This window comes from Chiloscyllium plagiosum, unplaced genomic scaffold (genome assembly GCF_037043375.1).
Source record: "Chiloscyllium plagiosum isolate Xiang-an unplaced genomic scaffold, Cpla_swu_hap1 HiC_scaffold_9, whole genome shotgun sequence".
Classification (NCBI taxonomy): domain Eukaryota; kingdom Metazoa; phylum Chordata; class Chondrichthyes; order Orectolobiformes; family Hemiscylliidae; genus Chiloscyllium; species Chiloscyllium plagiosum.
Genome location: NW_028270147.1, coordinates 90,666,427 through 90,685,336, shown reverse-complemented (window position 1 = coordinate 90,685,336; position 18,910 = coordinate 90,666,427). Strand labels below are relative to the sequence as shown.

Genomic DNA, 18,910 nt, shown 5'->3' with positions numbered 1-18,910 from the left:
AATGCAGGCTAGGATCTTCGAATATTTACTTTTAAAACTAATTCAGTTATGTGTTTTAATTGGGGTGAGAGTAGTGATTTCATTTAGGAGCTTTTAACATTTTCGAATTCAGGAATTGTTTCTGTTTGATTTAATGGAATGATTAATTGTCAATAGTGCAGCTCAGATGTAGCACCCCAACTCCTGTGTAATGGGAAATTTAACTTAAATTCAATAACCAAATTAGGATAACACTTTACAGGATAACACAGGTAACAAAATCTAAGGAATAAACAGTTAAGCAGCCTGCCCTTTGATCATGTAAGTAACTCAGCATGCCTATTAATGGCTTCTTCATTGCCTGTTTACACTTATGCTGCTATTTTACCCATGGTAGGAGTAATCAGTCAGCAGGTGGTTAGTCTGGCAGGTTTTACTGTGCAGGCTGGTGTTATCCAAAAGAGGGAATTTCCTTTGGAGATTCACTATGCCCTCCTGTAGGTGCATCTCCACCCTTTGAACCTCCCCACTGGATCTGTCAACCAGGCTCTGCTCCTGGACTTAACCTGACATTTGGCTCGATAAACACACCTTTTTTGGAGACTTTGTTATCACAGCAATGACCACAACTCGACTACGGTGCCACTGGGATAATAAAGACAGTCTATTAACAGCAAAGCCTGTTCCCACAGCCATCGTCCCCTCTCTCTGCCTCGGTCCCCCTCCCTCGATCTCTTTCTCCATCTCACTCTCTTCCCCCACTTTCTCTTTCTCTCTATTTTCTCACACTCTCATTTTCTCTCTCCCTTTCCCATTGTTCTCTCCCATTTTCTTGCTTCTGTCTATATATGCCGTACCCTTGTATTGCTCTGTCTCTCGCTCCCACTTTCTTCCTTACTGTACAAATGGAATTTATAGTTTTTTTGTTCTAAGGTGCAGCATGCATATCCTCCTGAAATACTCCATTGTACAAGATTACCTTTTTACAGTCTTTGAGAATGTATGGCAGTATTCATTTGATGGCATGTTGCATTTTCTTTGGCAAATTCTTGTTATACATTTAATCAAATTGAGCAGGATGATTTATTTACGGTAATCTTTACAGCCTATCTGATTAGCATGCTGATTTTGAAAATGATAAGGTTCTATCTCATTCCTTCACTAAAAGTTTACTCAAAATTCTATTCAAATAGATGGTTGTATTTACAAATTACTTTCCTGAAGCATAACTGACATATTGCAGATTGGATCCCAGAGCAGTTGTTGGAAGAGTTTAAAACCTTAGTCTGTGTGCATTGGACAAATTTGCGATAAACACAGACACAGGCAATAACTCGTAAATCTGATTGCAAATGTCATATTAATTGCCTTTTACTGGGCTGACTATATGACTTAGAGAGTAATATGGCTCAGCTTGCATGAAGTGCTGAAGTATTTAATAAGATCCATTATTAAGGTTTGACTACCTTTTTCATTTAATTCAGGAGGATTTATTCTTCTACAAGGGTGACTGAACTCTATTATGTATGAGCAACATATTCATACTTGATATACATTTTTTGCTTTTGTGATTATTATGCTGAATTCTGCCAATAACCTTTACCTAGTTGCAAAATAATAATAATATTAAATGTTCTGCATTGTTTTTCAATACCATATCAGCATTTATGATAAAGCTTGTTTTCCAGAACTTTGGAAAATGCCCATCCCTTTTGAGCATTTTTTTTTCATAATGTTATGCATTTATACGAGACTGAAAGGTGGTCAGAGAATATGCTACATGCTTTTCTGTGGTGAGTTCAGGACTTGAGTTAGAGAACAAAATCTTGGACTTAATCACCTGTTTTGACAACATAAAACGTGAAAGGGTAACGGAGTTGAATTATCATTGATATTGAAACTTGAGTATTTCTGCTATTGTTTTTTTCAGTAATTGCTTGTCATTTATTTGTTGAAATTTATTTCCTTTTCTTCTTGAGTTTTTAAAAGTATTTAGTGTTCAAGTTGGTTTGCTTTGCATTGTAGCTCTGATTTTTGGCAAGAAAACAATCCAGGAGGAAGCTTTTAGAATTTATCCCTTGTTTATGTTGAACTTGTTTTCAACCATGACTACAATCAATCCATTGCCAATGCTTCTGTCAGCAGCTGGCCAGTAAACTATACCACAAAATCTACTGTACATCTATGATATAATTTAACTGTGATGCTCCAAACTCCAAAGCAGTCAACGAGACTTAAAACATAGTTCAAGTTCAGATAAAGGATGACTACTTAATAGTCACAAAATACATATGAAGTTCCACTCAGATACGTAAATGATAAGTGATGGGGCTTGCTCAGGATTAAGGAAACCCAGTCCCTAAGAGGTGTCAGCCAATCAGAGGCCAGACATTCCTCATTGCTGTTGTGTTGGCTTTGGTGATAGTAGTAACTGTTGGTGATGGAAGAAAGGTGACCAAGGAGGGACCAATAAGACAAATCCGGATCACTTCTGAAGATGGGAGGGGATTGTGGAGAGGGGGTTGTTAATGCTCAGGGTTGGCATAGGTGTTGGCGAAAATCAAGCAGGTTAGCTTTCAGTGACCCCTCCCTCATACACATTTTTTTCAATGCTGAGTGTCTCAATCAGGCACTAAATGACAGACAACATCCTCCCTGGAGCCAGCGGTGCTATTTTGGTTTATATCATGATTGTCCTACTCACCACTGTTGAATACCAGCAAAGCTGGAAGAGGCCTCTAACTGGACTTTAATTCTCGCTCAAAGGTATAAATTGAAGTTGGGAAAGAAGCTCGTTGACTTCAACCTTCTCAACCAGACCTTTCTGCATCCTGTATCCCACTTAAATGTTGCACATCTCCAAAGCAGCCCCTGGGGGAGGGATTGCATTCTGCTCAATTTACTGATTTTCAAGACAGCCATCTCTACCTATAGTGTCCCATCTTCAAGTACATAGTTTTCCAAGGAAAGCTCCAGTCTCTTACATTCAAACACTCTTTTCTGGCAGCAGGGTTCCATGTAAACAGCGTTCAAGTTGTCTCGTCTTCCCAAAATGGCGCACTTCTTTTCATAAACTACTGAACTGTATGTTCTCAATTGTCATGGTAGCTACTAGAACTGCCTTAGCTTTGTAAGATATGGCTAATTGTGGGCAAAGTGAGGTCTGCAGATGCTGGAGATCAAAGTTGAAACTTTATTGCTGGAACAGCACAGCAGGTCAGGCAGCATCCAGGGAACAGGAGATTCGACGTTTCGGGCACAGGCCCTTCTTCAGGAATGAGCAGAGAGTGTTCAGCAGGAGAAGATAAAAGGTAGGGAGGAGGGACTTGGAGGAGGGGAGTTGGAAATGTGATAGGTGGAAAGAGGTCAAGGTGAGGGTGATAGGTCGGAGTAGGATGGAGGCGGAGGAGGAGCATCTTATCTTCCGACTGGGAACCCTCCAACCGCAGGGGATGAACTTGGACTTCACCAGTTTCTTCATCCCCTCTCCCCCCACCTTGTCTCAGCCGGATCCCTCCAGCCCGGCACCGCCTTCCTGACCTGCAGTCTTCTTCTTAACCTCTCCGCCTCCATCCTACTCCGACCTATCACCCTCACCTTGACCTCTTTCCACCTATCACATTTCCAACTCCCCTCCTCCAAGTCCCTCCTCCCTACCTTTTATCTTCTCCTGCTGAACACTCTCTGCTCATTCCTGAAGAAGGGCCTGTGCCCGAAACGTCGAATCTCCTGTTCCCTGGATGCTGCCTGACCTGCTGTGCTGTTCCAGCAATAAAGTTTCAACTAATTGTGGGCATTCAACACTCGGAAAGGAACAGTTACGGAAATTGTAGATTTATATGTTCTAACTGCTCAGGAATCTAATTCGCTTTCCTCTCCACCTCTTGTTTTTTATATGCCACAAATTTTCTGACTTTGAACTTCCTTTTAATACTAATTTCACGTTAAGGGTCACCAGATCACATTGTCCAAAACTTATTGATCACTTTACAATTGGTACAAACTCTTAAAGTAAGTTTCAAATATTTCCGAAAACAATTACGGAATCAGAAACTATGTAATTACAAATGTTCCTTGCTGCCTTACTTGCTTCAGGATCAAAAGCCATCAACAGCATACAGGGCATGAATTCAAGCTTCAGGCGTAACAAACTTGGAAATGTAATAAACTTGAAGGAGCATAGTAACAGATTTCAGGAGCATATGGGCAGACTGATGAGATGAGCAGACACATGGCAGATGAAATTGGATGTAAAAATATAAAATCATTACTTTTTGATCAAGAATGAAGAATGACAATATAAACACATTGGCACAATTTTAAAGAGTTCAGGAGCAAAGGTATTTTTGGGATGTACCTAAACAAGTCTTTGAAGACAGTAGAACAAGTTGAGAAAGCTGTTAAAAATAAATGAGTTCTTTTGCTTTATAAAAAATGGCATCGAGTGCAAAAGCCCAAAAAAAAATAGGCTGAATGGTAGAGAACACTGATTAAGTTTCAGCATTGGAAACTTCAGGAAAGATTCCACAGCCAGGCATTGTGTGTAAATCAAATATTTGAAAAAGCACTAGAAACCAATCACCGTATTAACCACACCTTGAAGGGGCGCTGTTTTAAAAACTGCATTTTAAAGGAAGCAGCATGCTACCTCAACTCAACTGAATGGTTAGTAATCGTAGGACAAAGATTCAAAGTAACTAGTGAAAGTATGAGTGTAACATGACAACAATTTTATGCACTAAATTGTTATGATCTAAATTTTATGACCTAATAGGGTGGTGGAAGTTAACATTAGCTTCTAAAAGGGAACTGAATATATACTTGAAACTGAAAATTAAAATTGCAGTGTGTTTGTAAAGAACAGGGAGTAGGAATAATTAGATAGCTTTATAAGAGCACAAGTATCATGGGTCAAGTGCATTCCTTCTGTGTAGTATCATTCTATGCTTCTTCGCCATGTAATTCTGACATGTATGGCATACTATTGAAGAGTACCAATTAGTCAACTCCTTTGGAGCAAAATACGTAACAGTTGTATGAGCATGAGATCTTAGATCAAGTAGTTAGAATCTGTGCATTTCGAAATAGATGACTTGTAATTTGTGAAAGACAAGTAATGTCAGTTGTATATGTTCCATATCTTTCTCCCGTGAGAACAGTTTTTTAATCAACATTGGTATTGATTATTCTACAGATAAAGTGAAGCACAAAATCCTGGCTGAGCAATGTAAGCTGGAGCTGTTTCCATACAGTTCATTCCATGTTCCGTGTCACTCTGATAGCAGTAAGAATAGTGAAAATTATGTCTGGCCGTCTAGGTTCACTAAAATATCTTTTTCCCATCTTTTTTGTTGGACTTTGTACTGACATTGGGAAGGTTCCTGACTAATTGCTATTTCGGGACAGTGACAGTGCCCTGGAATATACTTCTAACTGCTTTTTGACTTTTCACGACACAGACATTTAACGTAGACCTACGTACTGGTTTAGTCTGTTGAATATGTGGGTGAAAGACAACTTTGTCAAGATGACAATGATAGCACAAATGCTTTCTTTTTCCAAAATTCCGTTCCATGTCGGGTAATGATGAGTGTTAAATGTACAATCTCTGCACATGTATATAATTTCTGACTTCAAGAAACACTGTAGTCAGTTTCAGGTATTCCAGTTCAGATTTTGTTACTTGATAAAATGCATATAGTAATTTTTTGGGATGCAGTACAATTACTATTCATCATTTTTAATTGGACCACATTTTTTTATTGCAACATATGGATACATTATTATTTCCCAAAGTTTGAGAAATGTGAACAATTTAGTGGTTCCATGTCCTGAGCATTGATAACAGAATATCTTGTGTTACTTTAATTTTGGTTACTTTATTTTTTTTCTTATAATCTGTGTCAATATAACTCAGCCAGTGCTTCCCTTACTTTCATTTTGTCCTTTTAGAAATAAGCTTTCCTTTACTTGCATGTACCTAATCATTTTTGTTTTTCCTTTTGTTGTAGGGTTTTTTCAGCAAACGACTAAAGGGTTCTATTAAACGAACAAAGAGTCAGCCAAAGCTTGACCGCAATGCCAGCTTCCGCCAGATACTGCCGTCACTCAGGAATTCTGACAATGACCGGTAAATCATCATTTTACTATCATATGTGTTCGGGTAATGATGAGTGTTAAATGTACAATCTCTGCACATGTATACATGTACTTGGAATTGAGCCAATATTTCTCTTATTGCCCATTGCTCTGGGATGCATAATTCACAATATGGTGTGTAACTGCATGATACAAGCCCAGAACTGATTAGGTTCTGACTTAGCTTATCTCACTTTGTGGAAATTGTGCAGGAGGAAGTTTGTGTGTGGAGGTGAGGGTGTTCAAATGAAAAGCAAGATCACTGTGGAATATGATAATAGTTTATTGACAGGTTGGACGATTGGTCTGAGCTTTCTCAATTCGGCAGAAGATCCACAATATGTCGCCTGAGTCATTGCCTCCAGAAGTAAAAGATTAAAAGATTGGGAACATTTTTTACTGTACACTAGTATTCTTGCAGTCTATACACTTTTTTTCAGCAGTGAGCTGTTTGTGCACTTGCAAATCATTAAAATACACTTGCTGCATTGTGCAATTCCTATTCATTGAGTTTCAAACTGTTTCTGTTGGCAAATGCTGAGCAAACCAGCCCATGAGCTACGTGAAGAAAATAACTTGTGGGTTTCACAGATGATTAATAGAGTGGAGTATACTGAGGTCATTTCATAGGGATTTCTCTTCTATTAGTAAAGGACCACAGTAGGAATTTTTGGACAATGTCTGAAAATTAAACCTATTTCAGTTTGTTCAATCAACGTTGTGCAGAAATGTGCTGTCCACACTCATGGCCATTTCTTTTGCTCCTTCTCATGACTCCCATACATTATGTTGTTGTTTAGCAGTTGTAGTAAAGGGCAACTTACTACTGGATCAAATTTTTCAGAACGGCAAAGAGTATTCTGGGATTATTTGTTTCTTCCTCATGGAGAATATTCCCAATTGACAGTCATTTCATGTTTCAATGAAGTACAGCAACATCACATACTACAGTTTAACTGCCATTTTGCAGAGAGAGCAGTCACAAGATTTCTATGAGGCAGATAGCACAAACAACAGATATTAATGTTGGATTATTCTATTTGTATCATAGAAAATTATCGCACAGAAGAAAGCATTTAATCGATCAGTTCTGCACCAGCTCATTCTCAGAACAGACCCATGATCCCAGTCCCTTGCCCTTCCTTCATGTCCCTTCAATTTTTTTTTCTTTTTCAAAGATTGATTCTGTTCCAATTTGAATGTTACTATTAAATTTATATCCAGAATTCCTGTCCAATCCTAACTATTCAGTGTGTAAAAAGGCTTTTCATCATGTCACTTCTGGTTCTTCTATCAATCATCTTAAAAATAATGGCCATTAAAAACTGTTCCTCCTTTTTTACTTAGTGCATAGACATGGATTTCTGTTATTATTTGCCTTTATAATTTTTTTGCTTCAGTCTGTTCACATAAATGTAATCTCTTTATTCTGGAACCATTCTGGATATTTTTCCATCACTGTTTCCTCACTATCATTGGGTCAAAATCCTGGAATTCCCTACAGCATATGAACTGCACCAGCTCAAGGAGGTAGCTCACCAACCGCCAGGGATGTCCATGTCCTCCGACTGAATAAAATGGGTGACGGACAGGTTAACAAAGGAGTGAATAAAGCATACGGAATCCTGGGTTTAGAGAAGTAAAGTCCACAAGTAATGCTAAGCCTATGTAAGATGTTAGTTTGACCTCCCTGCATTACAGTAAATCTTGTTTCTGCGAATTCACGAATTTGCCAAAGAGATTCATGCCAAAAAAACTAACTAAAAACAACATCCGCGGTCAAAAATCGTACATCCGTGTTTTTTTAAACAAGCTCCACACTCTCAAATTTCATCATTCAGTGGTGTACTCAGGAACAGAACCCTTGTGGATACAGAGGAATGACTGTAAATTGCCAATTCTGTGTGTAAGGATGGTGACTTGCTTGGAAGGGAACTCGCAGGTAATCGAGTTCCCATGTATCTGATTAAATTGGTCATGGGTTTGGAAGGTGCTGCTGAAGGATCTTTGGTGAATTTCTGCAGTGCGTCTTGTAGGTAGTGATGCTACTGAGTGTCTATGGTGGTGGAGTAGATGCTTGTGGATGTGATTCTAATCAAGTGGCTGCTCTGTTCTGGAAGATGTCAACCTTCTTGAGTGTTTTTGGAACTGTACTCATCCACTGGGGGGTATTCCATCATACTCCTGACATGTGCCTTGTAGATGGTGCACAGACTTTGGGGACCTAGAAGGTAAGTTACATACTGTAGTATTCTAAGCCTACGATCTGCTCTTGTATCTATTGTATTTACATGGTGAGTCCAGTTCACTTTCTGGTCAGTGGTAACTCTCAAGGTGATGATAGGGGATTCAGTGTTGTCAAGATATGGCGGTTGGAGTGTCCTTTTTATTGGGTATGGCATTTTTGTGGCATGAAAGTAACTACCCACTGTGCAGCCCAGATATTGTCCAGGTCTTGTCACATTTGGGCATGCACTGCTTCAGTATCTGAGGAGTTGTGAATGGTGCTGGATATTGTACAGTTATTGGCGAGATTCCCTACTTCTGATGTTATGGAGGAAAATTGTTGATGAAGCAGCAGAAGATGGTTGAGCCTAGACTATCTTAAGGAATTGGGCTTCTGATGCAGTTGTACCATCCATACCTTTAAGCCAGGAGGCCAAGATTTAAGTCCTTGTTCCAGAGGTGTATTATGAAATCCGTGAGCAGGTAGATTAGAAACTATCTATCCTGAGGAGCTCCTGTAGGGATGTTCAGGAGCAAACATGACTGACCTCCAATCACAGCAATCTTCCTTCGTGCCAGGTATGATTCAACAAGCAGAATTCTGATGAAGAGTCACCGGACTCAAAAGGTTAACTCTGCTCTCTTCCAATGGATGCTGTCAGCACTGCTGACTTGCTTCAGTTTCTGTTTTCATTTCAGACCTCCAGTTCTTTGTTTTGTAATGGCAGTTTCCCCCCAATTCCCATTGACTCCAGTTTTGCTTGGGCTCCTTTAGCCCTCAACTCAGTCAAATGTGGCCTTAATGACAAGGGCTGTCACTCTCACCTCACTTCTGGAATTCAACTCTTTTGTCCATGTTTGAACCAAGCTTGTATTGCAGTAAAGGGCAGAGTGCTCCTGATGGAACCCAAACTGGGTATCAGTGAGCAGGCTGTTGCTGCAAAGGTGCTGCTTGATAGTTCAGTTGATGACACTTTCCACTACTTTACTGATGAGGTGGTAATTGACGGATTGGATTTGTCCTGCTTTTTTTGTTAACAAAATATATCTGAGCAATTTTCTGTATTTTTGGGTAGATGCCATTATTGTGGCTTTACTGGAACAGTTTAGCTAGGGAGCGGCAAGTTTCAAACACAAGTCTTCAGTTGTTAAGACCCATAGTCTTTTACAGTATTCAGTACCTTCAACAGTTTCCTTATCATGTGGAATGTGTTGAATTGGCTGAAGACTGGGATCTATGATGCTGGGAATCTCTGGAAGAGGCCAAGATGGATCACTGACTCAGCACTTCTGGTTGAAGATTGTTATAAATGCATCAGCTTTATCCTTTGCACTGCTTTTGTTGAGCTCACCCATTGTTGAGGATGATGATATCCATGGATCCTCCTCTGCCAGTGAGTTGTTTGATTTTTCTGCCACCATTCATGACTGGATGTGACCGGACTGTAAACTTCAATCTGATCTGTTGTTTGTGGGATTGCTTAGCTCTGTCTATCACTTGCTGCTTCTGGTGTTTGGCGTGCAAGTTGTCCAGTTTGGTAAGTTCATCAGATTGACACCTCATTTTTCGGTATATTTGGTGCTGCTCTTGACATGACTTACTGCACTTTCCATTGAATAGAGTTGATCCTCTGGCTTGAATATAATGATAAAGTGGAGGATGTGCTGGGCCATGAAGTTGAGAGATTTTGTTGGAGTGTAGTTTGCTGCTGCTAATGGCCCACACTGCCTCATGGATGTTTAGTATTGAGTTGCCAGATCTATTTGAAGTCTCTCCTATTTAGCACTGATTGTGTGGTGTGACACAATGTCAGGTATTACCAGTGTGAAGGCAGAGCCTTGGCTCCACAAGCACTGTGCAGTAAGCGCTGTTACCAATACTGTCATGGACAAATGCATCTGCGGCAGACAGATTGGTAAGGATGAGGTCATCAAGAATGTTGTTCCCTCCCCACCTGCTGCCTATGAGTTGGCCAGCTTGATCAGTAATGGTGCTGTTGAACCTATCTTGATTGTAGTCATTGAAATCCCCCAGACTGTATTCTGCACCCTTGCCACCCTCAGAGCTTCCTCCAAGTGTTATTCAAAATGGAGGACCACTGATTCATCAGTCACAGGAGGAATGTTTGTGGTAATTACTAAGAGGTTTCCTTGCCCACATTTGGCCTGATGCCATGAGACATTATAGTGTTCAAGGTCACTGTTGAGGACTCCCAGGCCAACTCTCTTCTGACTGTATATGCCATTTTGATGCCACCTCTGCTGGGCCTGTCCTTGCCATTGGTAATAGTGCTATCTGGGACATGGAGAGGTATGATTCTATGGGTGTGACTATGTCAGACTGTTTCTTGATTGGTGGGCTGTTCTTTGAAAAATTGGTGTGGACTCGATGGGACAAATGGCCTGTTTCCACACTGTATGGATTCTGTGATTCTATAATAGTATGTGAGGTAATTCTACCAATTTCAGTACTAGTCACAGATGTTAATAATGAAGCACTTTGTGCTATTGTTGTTTCTGGTGCCAGGTCAATGCCAGATGGTCTGTCAGTCTCATCCCTGTTTTAAGACTTTCTAGCGATTTTATACAGCTGAATGGCAGTTGAGAGTCAACAGTGTTGCTGTGGGTCTGGATCACATGTAGGCCAGATCAGATAGGGATGACAGATTTCCTTGCTTGAAGTGAACAGGGTGGGTTTATCCGACACTCGACAGTCGTTTTATGGACATCATTAGACTCTTAATTCCAGATGTTTATTGAACTCCTATTCCCCCAGCTGGATTTGAACTTGGTTCTCCAGAGCATTACCCGAGTTTCTGCATTAATAGTCGAGTGATAATATTACTAGGCCATCGCCTCGCCCAACCTTTATGCATAAACATCCCTCAGTTGTTTTGTGCATCATCTTTTAAAATTGACTGTTTAGCATGCGATACCCTCCCTTATTCCTCCTTTTGAAAATGCAATATGTCATACTTACATGAAGTTCAACTGTCATTTTGCCATCTATTTTGTCATCCTTATTGTGCTCTTGAAGCCTGTTTCTATCTTCACTGCTTACTTAATTTCTGAATTTAATATTATCTCTAAATTTTACAGTTGTGCCCTGTATTTCTCATTCCAAATGCTTAAAGTATATCAAAACTAGCAGTGGTTCCAGTAGTGGAGTTTGGGGAGCTCTACTCTGAAAAATCCTCCGGTCTGAAAAAGAGGTGCAGCTCTTGTTTTTCTATCATTTTAGCTAACCTTTGTATACTGCTGTGTTTTCTACCATCTATTTCAGTTCTGCTAACAAGTCTAATATACAATACTTTGGATAATCTATGTCCACAAATTTGAGTTGAACTTTACTAATTGGGTTTTCTCAACATGAACAACATAAATACAGTGGCCCTAGTTTTCTTGTGGGCTCAGGAAAGTTGAACTAGGCACTTTTGTGCCTTCCAAAATGCAGTTCCAACTCGTGGCCTTGGTCAGGACCTTTGGCTTTTCACACAGGTATTATGTTGGCAGTTCATTTACTGAGCTGTAATATAGTGCAGAAGTCAGTTAGGAGGCCTGCCTTGGTTACCCAGCACAGGAATTAGCCCCAACGTTGTTTAAAGGCCCCTTGAACCTCGCCCTATACCACTTTCATTCACTTACAGATCCTTCATAGGCAGTCATACAGTACACAGTATACACTATGTACAGTTCTCAGAAGCTATATATTCACAATGGAATTATTTTAAAATTACTGGGGAGAAAGAAGTCTTGAAAATATCCAGCAACCTAATTTAAAAACCTGACTTTAAACACACAATCATTGATAGTGAGAAGAAAAAGAAACTATTCCAATGCCTATTGGGTTTGTAAACAAACAAATCATTTCAAAGTCTTTCTTTTAATGCTCTGAAAAAGGTTGTCATTCTTGGACCATTAAACCAGCTTCGATGATGAAGCATATATGTACTTTTAAACCCTGCTAAGTATTCATAATGACTGTTGTCATAACAAGAGATTCCAGCTGAAATTGACAGAATAGTGCCCATTTCCTTTAAAAAGGGAGTGGAGCAGGTGCAGCATTCTTGTTCAGCTTTTGAGAGTAGTTTTGTTTAGCAGCCGGAGCTGTTAGTCAATTTTAACCTTACAGCGTAAAACATGTCAGCAGAGACTGACAGAATTTTTATTTCACATTACAGAATGTATTATTGCATTTTCTTAATTTGAAAACTATTCTAATGCGTAACAGATATTGCACAAAGCTGACCAATGTAAGGGTCAATTTATTTTTGCAGGGCAGAGCCCTGTGATGCATCATTGTTAAAAACATGTCTACATTTACAAATAGTGACATTTAAAGGTACCAAAATACCTTTCAGACTGTTCCCAATTCTTTGGCAGGCTTCCTCCCCCCTCCATGGTCACAAGCTCTTCAGGGAGGTGTTATTTTCAGGCTTGCAAAACACTCACAAATAGTGTGTGGGAGGAAACAAAATTTCCCTGTGGTCTTCACAATTGGAGCCCCAACCTTGGAAGAGGAGTGTATGCACGCATTTTCCACCAAGGCCTTCCCAAAACATCAAAAGCCAAATGAATATAGTAAGAAACTCAGCTGGTCTAGCAGCATATGTTAAGAAAGCAGAGTTAAAGTTTCAAGCCCAGTGACCCTTCTTCAGAACTGATCGTAGCAGTTTGTTGGGGAGAGGGGAAAGATATGAGCAGATAGTTGGTGATGGAGCTCAAAGGTCAAAATTCTAATCGTTTATTTTATATTTATTCTTTATGATCCCAATTTGCTAATAACTTAAGCATCTGTGATTGCCTGTTTTAATGCAACCCTCGGTATTCCTCAGTAAAATAGTTTGAAGTATGTGTTCTGTGCACAGTGCAGTGTTTAGTTTGAAATGAACAACGTTAAAAAACAGATGACTGCAGATTCATTTGTTCTGGTATTACGCTTTTAATTTCAATCAGCTGCTGCACCTTTCGAGTCTTCAGTATTTCCTTGGGCTTCTTGTATTCAGAAAGTGATTGACTAACATGAAGGATTGTGAAATAAATGGTGTTTTTATTTAGTTGTCACTGTTTTGAAAGATGAGGGACAGTCATCCATTTTGTCTTCATATCTTTAAGAATGCAAAGGTAGAAAATAGAGGTTGTTTGTGTTTCTGTCTGCTTTTGATCCTGTCTTCTCAGTTGATTATTGCTCGGGGCAGTTTGGAGGCAGACATTTTATGTAGGATTTATCTTGGGCAATATTGTGAAATTTCACTCCACAGACTGTGGGTATGGGGAATACATTTTCAGAGTTCACTGTCCATGCTTAATTAATATTCTGTCTCCAGGCTGTTCAATTTCCCTAGGTTTAAATAATAAAACTGCAAATAGGGATGACTGAAAGCTTTACCTATGCAGAAATGCATCTTTCCAAACCATTTAGTGTTATGTGACAATTTAAGAGAACTGCTATTTCCCTTTATGTAGAATGCTTCTCTGTAATTTCTGTTTTGAATTGGAGCAGGGTTGACTGATAACAGTCAGATGTGAGTAAAAGCAGCAACATATCTAGAAACTGCTCACAATTGATAAACACCTTGTGCCAGTGTACTGTCCACCTGACTGTGCGCCTGTCTGAAAATTCTCATTGCAGGATTTTTTCAACAGCTCCATTAGCAGCTGTTGAGAAATGTACAAGTGATTCTCTGGGAAATGCTAATTTAGTCCTCCCAGATGGTCAATTTTACCTCGCAGATTTTTTATTTTAATGTTCAAGTTACTTTTCTCTCCTTGCCTTCTGGTTAACTGCATAGTTGGAGAAATTCTAGGTTTCATCCAGTGCTGTTGTGGAAACAAGCACATGATTTTTCTTTAATAATGTTCCGTTTCTGACATGATATTGTAGTCCTCTTCTGAATGAGCCCCACCTCTTTCTGTTCTCTGTGTTTTTTCTCTCTCTCCTTCCCCTCTCCAACCTCACACCCCCCCCCCCCCCCCCCCCCCCCTCCCCACCCCAAATCTCTGTCCTTTTTTTGGATAGCAGCTGTTCTGTCATTTCTATTCACAACTCCATTAGACTGGTTTATTGTTTACCATTGCAAATCTGGAGTTTAAAAACAGAAAATGCTTGAAATGATTAGCAGGTCTGTTACTGTCTGTGGGTCAATTATGTTTCATTAGGTCTTACACTGTGGGTTTACCCTTTTGTTTTTACCCCTTTTCCCTGGTTGCAGTTGTTTCAAATATTTTGAAAATATAATTACCATTTTTCACACAAAATCAAATGCTCTTTTTGAATCATGTTGGTCTTCTGTCTACTCAGTGATGATGGTACGGTTTTTCCTCTCCATAGTCCAAGTTTACCTGACCAGTTTCTGGCATCCTTCTTTTAAAACATTGTTTTTGCTTTCTAGTTCTTCGTACCTCCTTCGGTGTTAGCCATGTGACCCATTCCATCTCCCATCACATGATAAATAATTTCCTTTTAAATCCACTTTGCCGTATAGTTTAATTAAATTATTAATTTTGCTTTAGATATGTGATTATAGGAAAACAGGCTTTAAAGTGTTTGAGGAAGACTGAGGCAAATCTCTGGCTGCTCCTGCATGAGCAAGTGCTCTTTCAGATGTCGTGTGCCTGAAGGAGCTTTTACTGTGTTTCTAGTATTTATTATTACATGAGGTCTGGTAACCTATTTATCCAATCCACTGCCATGTTGGTATTGTAGACATCCAGTATTCTGTGCACGGCAGCTGTTAGATCAGCTTCAGCTTTACAAAATGTCAGTTTCAAGAGACTGAAGTATTTTCCCAATGTCTGAAAAGCTTGGCTTGTTTCTAATGAAAAGGGATTCTGTATTGACTTGATTTGACATTGCATCTCCTTTTTGCTTAGAAAATAGCCACAGGATATTAAAGTGATCACGTGGTCAGAGTGCCTCACTGTTTAATGAAAAAGGTTATCTGTTTCAGCAGTTATCGTTCTTAGTGAGCTGGATTTCTCTACATGATCTTTGGAAAGCATAATAAAGGCATGTTATAGTCAAGATCTTTATAAAGACAGTTTTTCTACTGAAGCAAAAGCTATCTTTGATATTCCTCTTGCACAGTGAGTAGCATTACCAGAAGTGCTGTACAAGTGAAAATTAAATCGCTGCCATGGAATATTTTGATGTCCACATCCAATGTCTTGGACTGTAGCAAACTACTTTAAAAACACAGCTCTTAGCTTGCAATCTAAACTAAAGAAGTTCACATTTTTACTTTTGGAATTTTCCCTTCTGGCATTTTCACTGACCTGCAGCGAAGTAACCTGTTTTAGGTTGTATATGCTTGGTTGTTGCTTAACTAAATACCGTTACAGATTTATTTCCAAACAGCAGAACTGGATCACAGACTGCTGTTCAATGTTATGGTGCCAAACACACTGAATAATTGTCGTTGTTGCTGTTAGTCCCAGTAAGTGTATGAACATTTTTCTACTTACTCAACTGGAGGTTGTCAAATTGTATTAACTGATATTACCAAAATAATTTACGGGAGATCTTGTTGTTTCTTCTGTTGGAATCCCATGACACCAGGGTCATCCTGAGCAAGTTCAGGAATGGGAATGTTTGTTCCAGTAATCCTTTTACAAAGACTAGAGACCATGAGTATATGTTGAATTCACAACCGCACCAATCAACCACACCGCCCTGTGGCCCAACATTCAACTCCCCCTCCCACTCTGTCGAGCACATGGAGGTCCTGGGCCTCCTTCACCGCCGCTCCCTCACCACCAGACGCCTGGAGGAAGAACGCCTCATCTTCCGCCTCGGAACACTTCAACCCCAGGGCATCAATGTGGACTTCAACAGTTTCCTCATTTCCCCTTCCCCCACCTCACCCTAGTTCCAAACTTCCAGCTCAGCACTGTCCCCATGACTTGTCCAGACTTGTCCTACCTGCCTATCTCCTTTTCCACCTATCCACTCCACCTTCTCCTCCCTGACCTATCACCTTCATCCCCTCCCCCACTCATCTATTGTACTCTATGCTACTTTCTCCCCACCCCCACCCTCCTCCAGCTTATCTCTCCACGCTTCAGGCTCTCTGCCTTTATTCCTGATGAAGGGCTTTTGCCGGAAACGTCGATTTTACTGCTCCTCGGATGCTGCCTGATCTGCTGTGCTCTTCCAGTACCACCAATCCAAAATCTGGTTTCCAGCATCTGCAGTCATTGTTTTTACCTATATGTTTTATACTGTTTGCTTTCAGTTAACATAACAAGCAGGAAGCAGTTCTTTTAATACGTAATCAAAGGATTAAATCAGGATATAGTCCTATAATTTGATCAGAGTAAATGACTCTGAGATCATGCAGTGAGGAAAAATATTTGACTGCTTAAAGGACCACACAACATGTATGATGACTGCCTTTCTCTACAGAAAAGTGGATACCTGAAGTGTCTAGACACTCTCAATCTCATGGATTTCATAATGTCATTAACAACTATCCCAAACAGTACAAGATTAATTTGGCTATCTCAACTCTGAAATGTGATTAAAGGCTTAAAATCATGTTAGGGCCTATTTTTCTCATGTATATCTTCGGTTCTTGATGTATTTGACTCGTCAATGTTCAGTCTGATCGCTGTCACCAAATGAGAGCCATATCTTTGAGCAGTCATGTTCATTCCTGAAGAATTAATTGTTTGATGGAACCACTGAAAGTTTGTTGAATGCTGCACAGCAGCTGATCATTGACAGTGAACATAATAAATAGTTATAAGGGTTTAACTTTATACTTTGTTTGATGTGGCTGATCCTTCCCATCTCTTGTCAACGAAGGGAGGTGATGGCCTAGTGGTATTATCATTTAGACTATTAACCCAGCAACCCTGATAATGTTCTAGGGACCCTGGTTCAAATCATGCCATGGCTGATGGTGGAATTTGAATTCAATAAAAATCTGGAATTAGAAACCCAATATTGACCGTGAAACCATTGTCGATTGTGGGGAAAAGCCCCTCTGGTTTACCAACGTCCTAAGAGAAAGAAACTGCCATCCTCAACCTGGTCTTGCCTACAGACCCACAGTAATGTGATTGACATTTAACTGCCCTCTGGGCAACCAGGGATGATGTAGTAAATGCTGACCTGGTCAGTGACAGCCATATCCTATGAATGAATAAAACAAAAGTATAGGACTGGAGTCACAACTTGACCAAATCAGGGATGGCAGCTTCCTTGAACTTGTCTACCAATTCAAAGACTATCAAATTCACTTTTACAACTGGCTCTGGTGGAGTTTTAGCTCTCAATTTCTGAGTTGCTGAACTTGGACTCTAACCATTACAACTTGAATATTTGAAGTCTCTCTCGAGGTTTACACAATAATGGGTATAGGATTTTCTTTTGAATGTTGATTAAAATTGAGGCTCATTAATTGTGTTAAATCAGATAAAGCTTTTCTGTGAAGCTGTTGTAAGAGAGTTAAATGTTGACGTTCACCTTAAACAAAAGTGGCTTGGCTAATGAACATTTCTAATCATTTCTAGCACACATTTATATGCTCAAAATGTTGACTGTATGGATCTCCACCTTTGTGCTTCTTTACGCATTCCACATAGGTCAATTGCATCAGTTCATTATTTCTGTAATCCATTTTCTACAATGCTTCTCTCTCCTGTGTTTTCCATCATTCTTTCTCTCCTTCGAATAACTATCTCTATTGTTTGACCTAATTATCTTACCAAAACATGTGTCTTTTTCTTTGATGTTATTGCAGTGATTGCCTCATTTCTCCAACTATTTCCAACACCTTCTCATTATTGAATTGAATTAGCTTTATGGTCACATGCAATCCAATGAGTGCAGTGAAAAGTTTGCAGTGTTGCTGCTTATGGCACCATCTTAGGTACAAGATACCTAACTACAGATAGTTGAGTATATGGTACAAAATTGAAAGAATAAATACAAGACCAGCATAAAAATAAAAAGGAAGAAAGTACTCTATTTATAGTCCTTTTACAATAATACATGCCAGCACCTAGCCTCCACCGACTGCACTGCCATCAAGTCCAAGGGACTCGCCTCCCCATGACAGCCTCCAGTCTGGGACCCGCCTCCTGTCATCTTGTCTATGTAGGATAAGCAAAATATTCTTTCATGTCCTCACCTCATCAATTAGTCTGTCTGTTGTCCATGACTTAGCATACATTCTTTTCATTAGATTCCAGTTCAATTTGTTCACTGTTAAGTTGGTTCTTTATTCTGACAAAAGCTAGTCTTAGTAGTTTTAATTGTCCCTTGTATCTCACAGTCACATCTCCAGGCATCTGTGACAGTCTGTCCAAGGGGATTATTACTTGCTGGGAGTACACACGTTAAAACATAAGAGAAAAAAATGGGTTGCGTTTGCATGTATTTCGTATTCCAGTTAAAAAGCATAACTCTACTCACACTCTGACCATAATGCAGAATGGCCTTTGAGGCAACAAAAGACAATTCTGGCACTGTAATTGGCTGCCAGCAAAGAGCTGATCCCTTTGGGAGCATAGGACAGAAACTGAGCAAAAGGAACAGAAGAGTGGAAACAAGTTTAGAAGA

At 39.7% G+C, this 18,910-nt stretch overlaps 1 protein-coding gene across 11 annotated transcripts in view; it reads left to right on the top strand.

Moving 5' to 3' along the window:
- rasal2 (RAS protein activator like 2) overlaps positions 1–18,910 on the top strand; it is a 393,387-nt gene that overhangs the window by 285,934 nt on the left and 88,543 nt on the right. For all 11 annotated transcript variants that reach the window (XM_043699987.2, XM_043699988.2, XM_043699991.2 and 8 more), the window contains one exon: positions 5,991–6,109. In XM_043699987.2, coding sequence (XP_043555922.2) covers positions 5,991–6,109 — 119 coding nt within the window. The remainder of the gene's footprint in view (positions 1–5,990; positions 6,110–18,910) is intronic.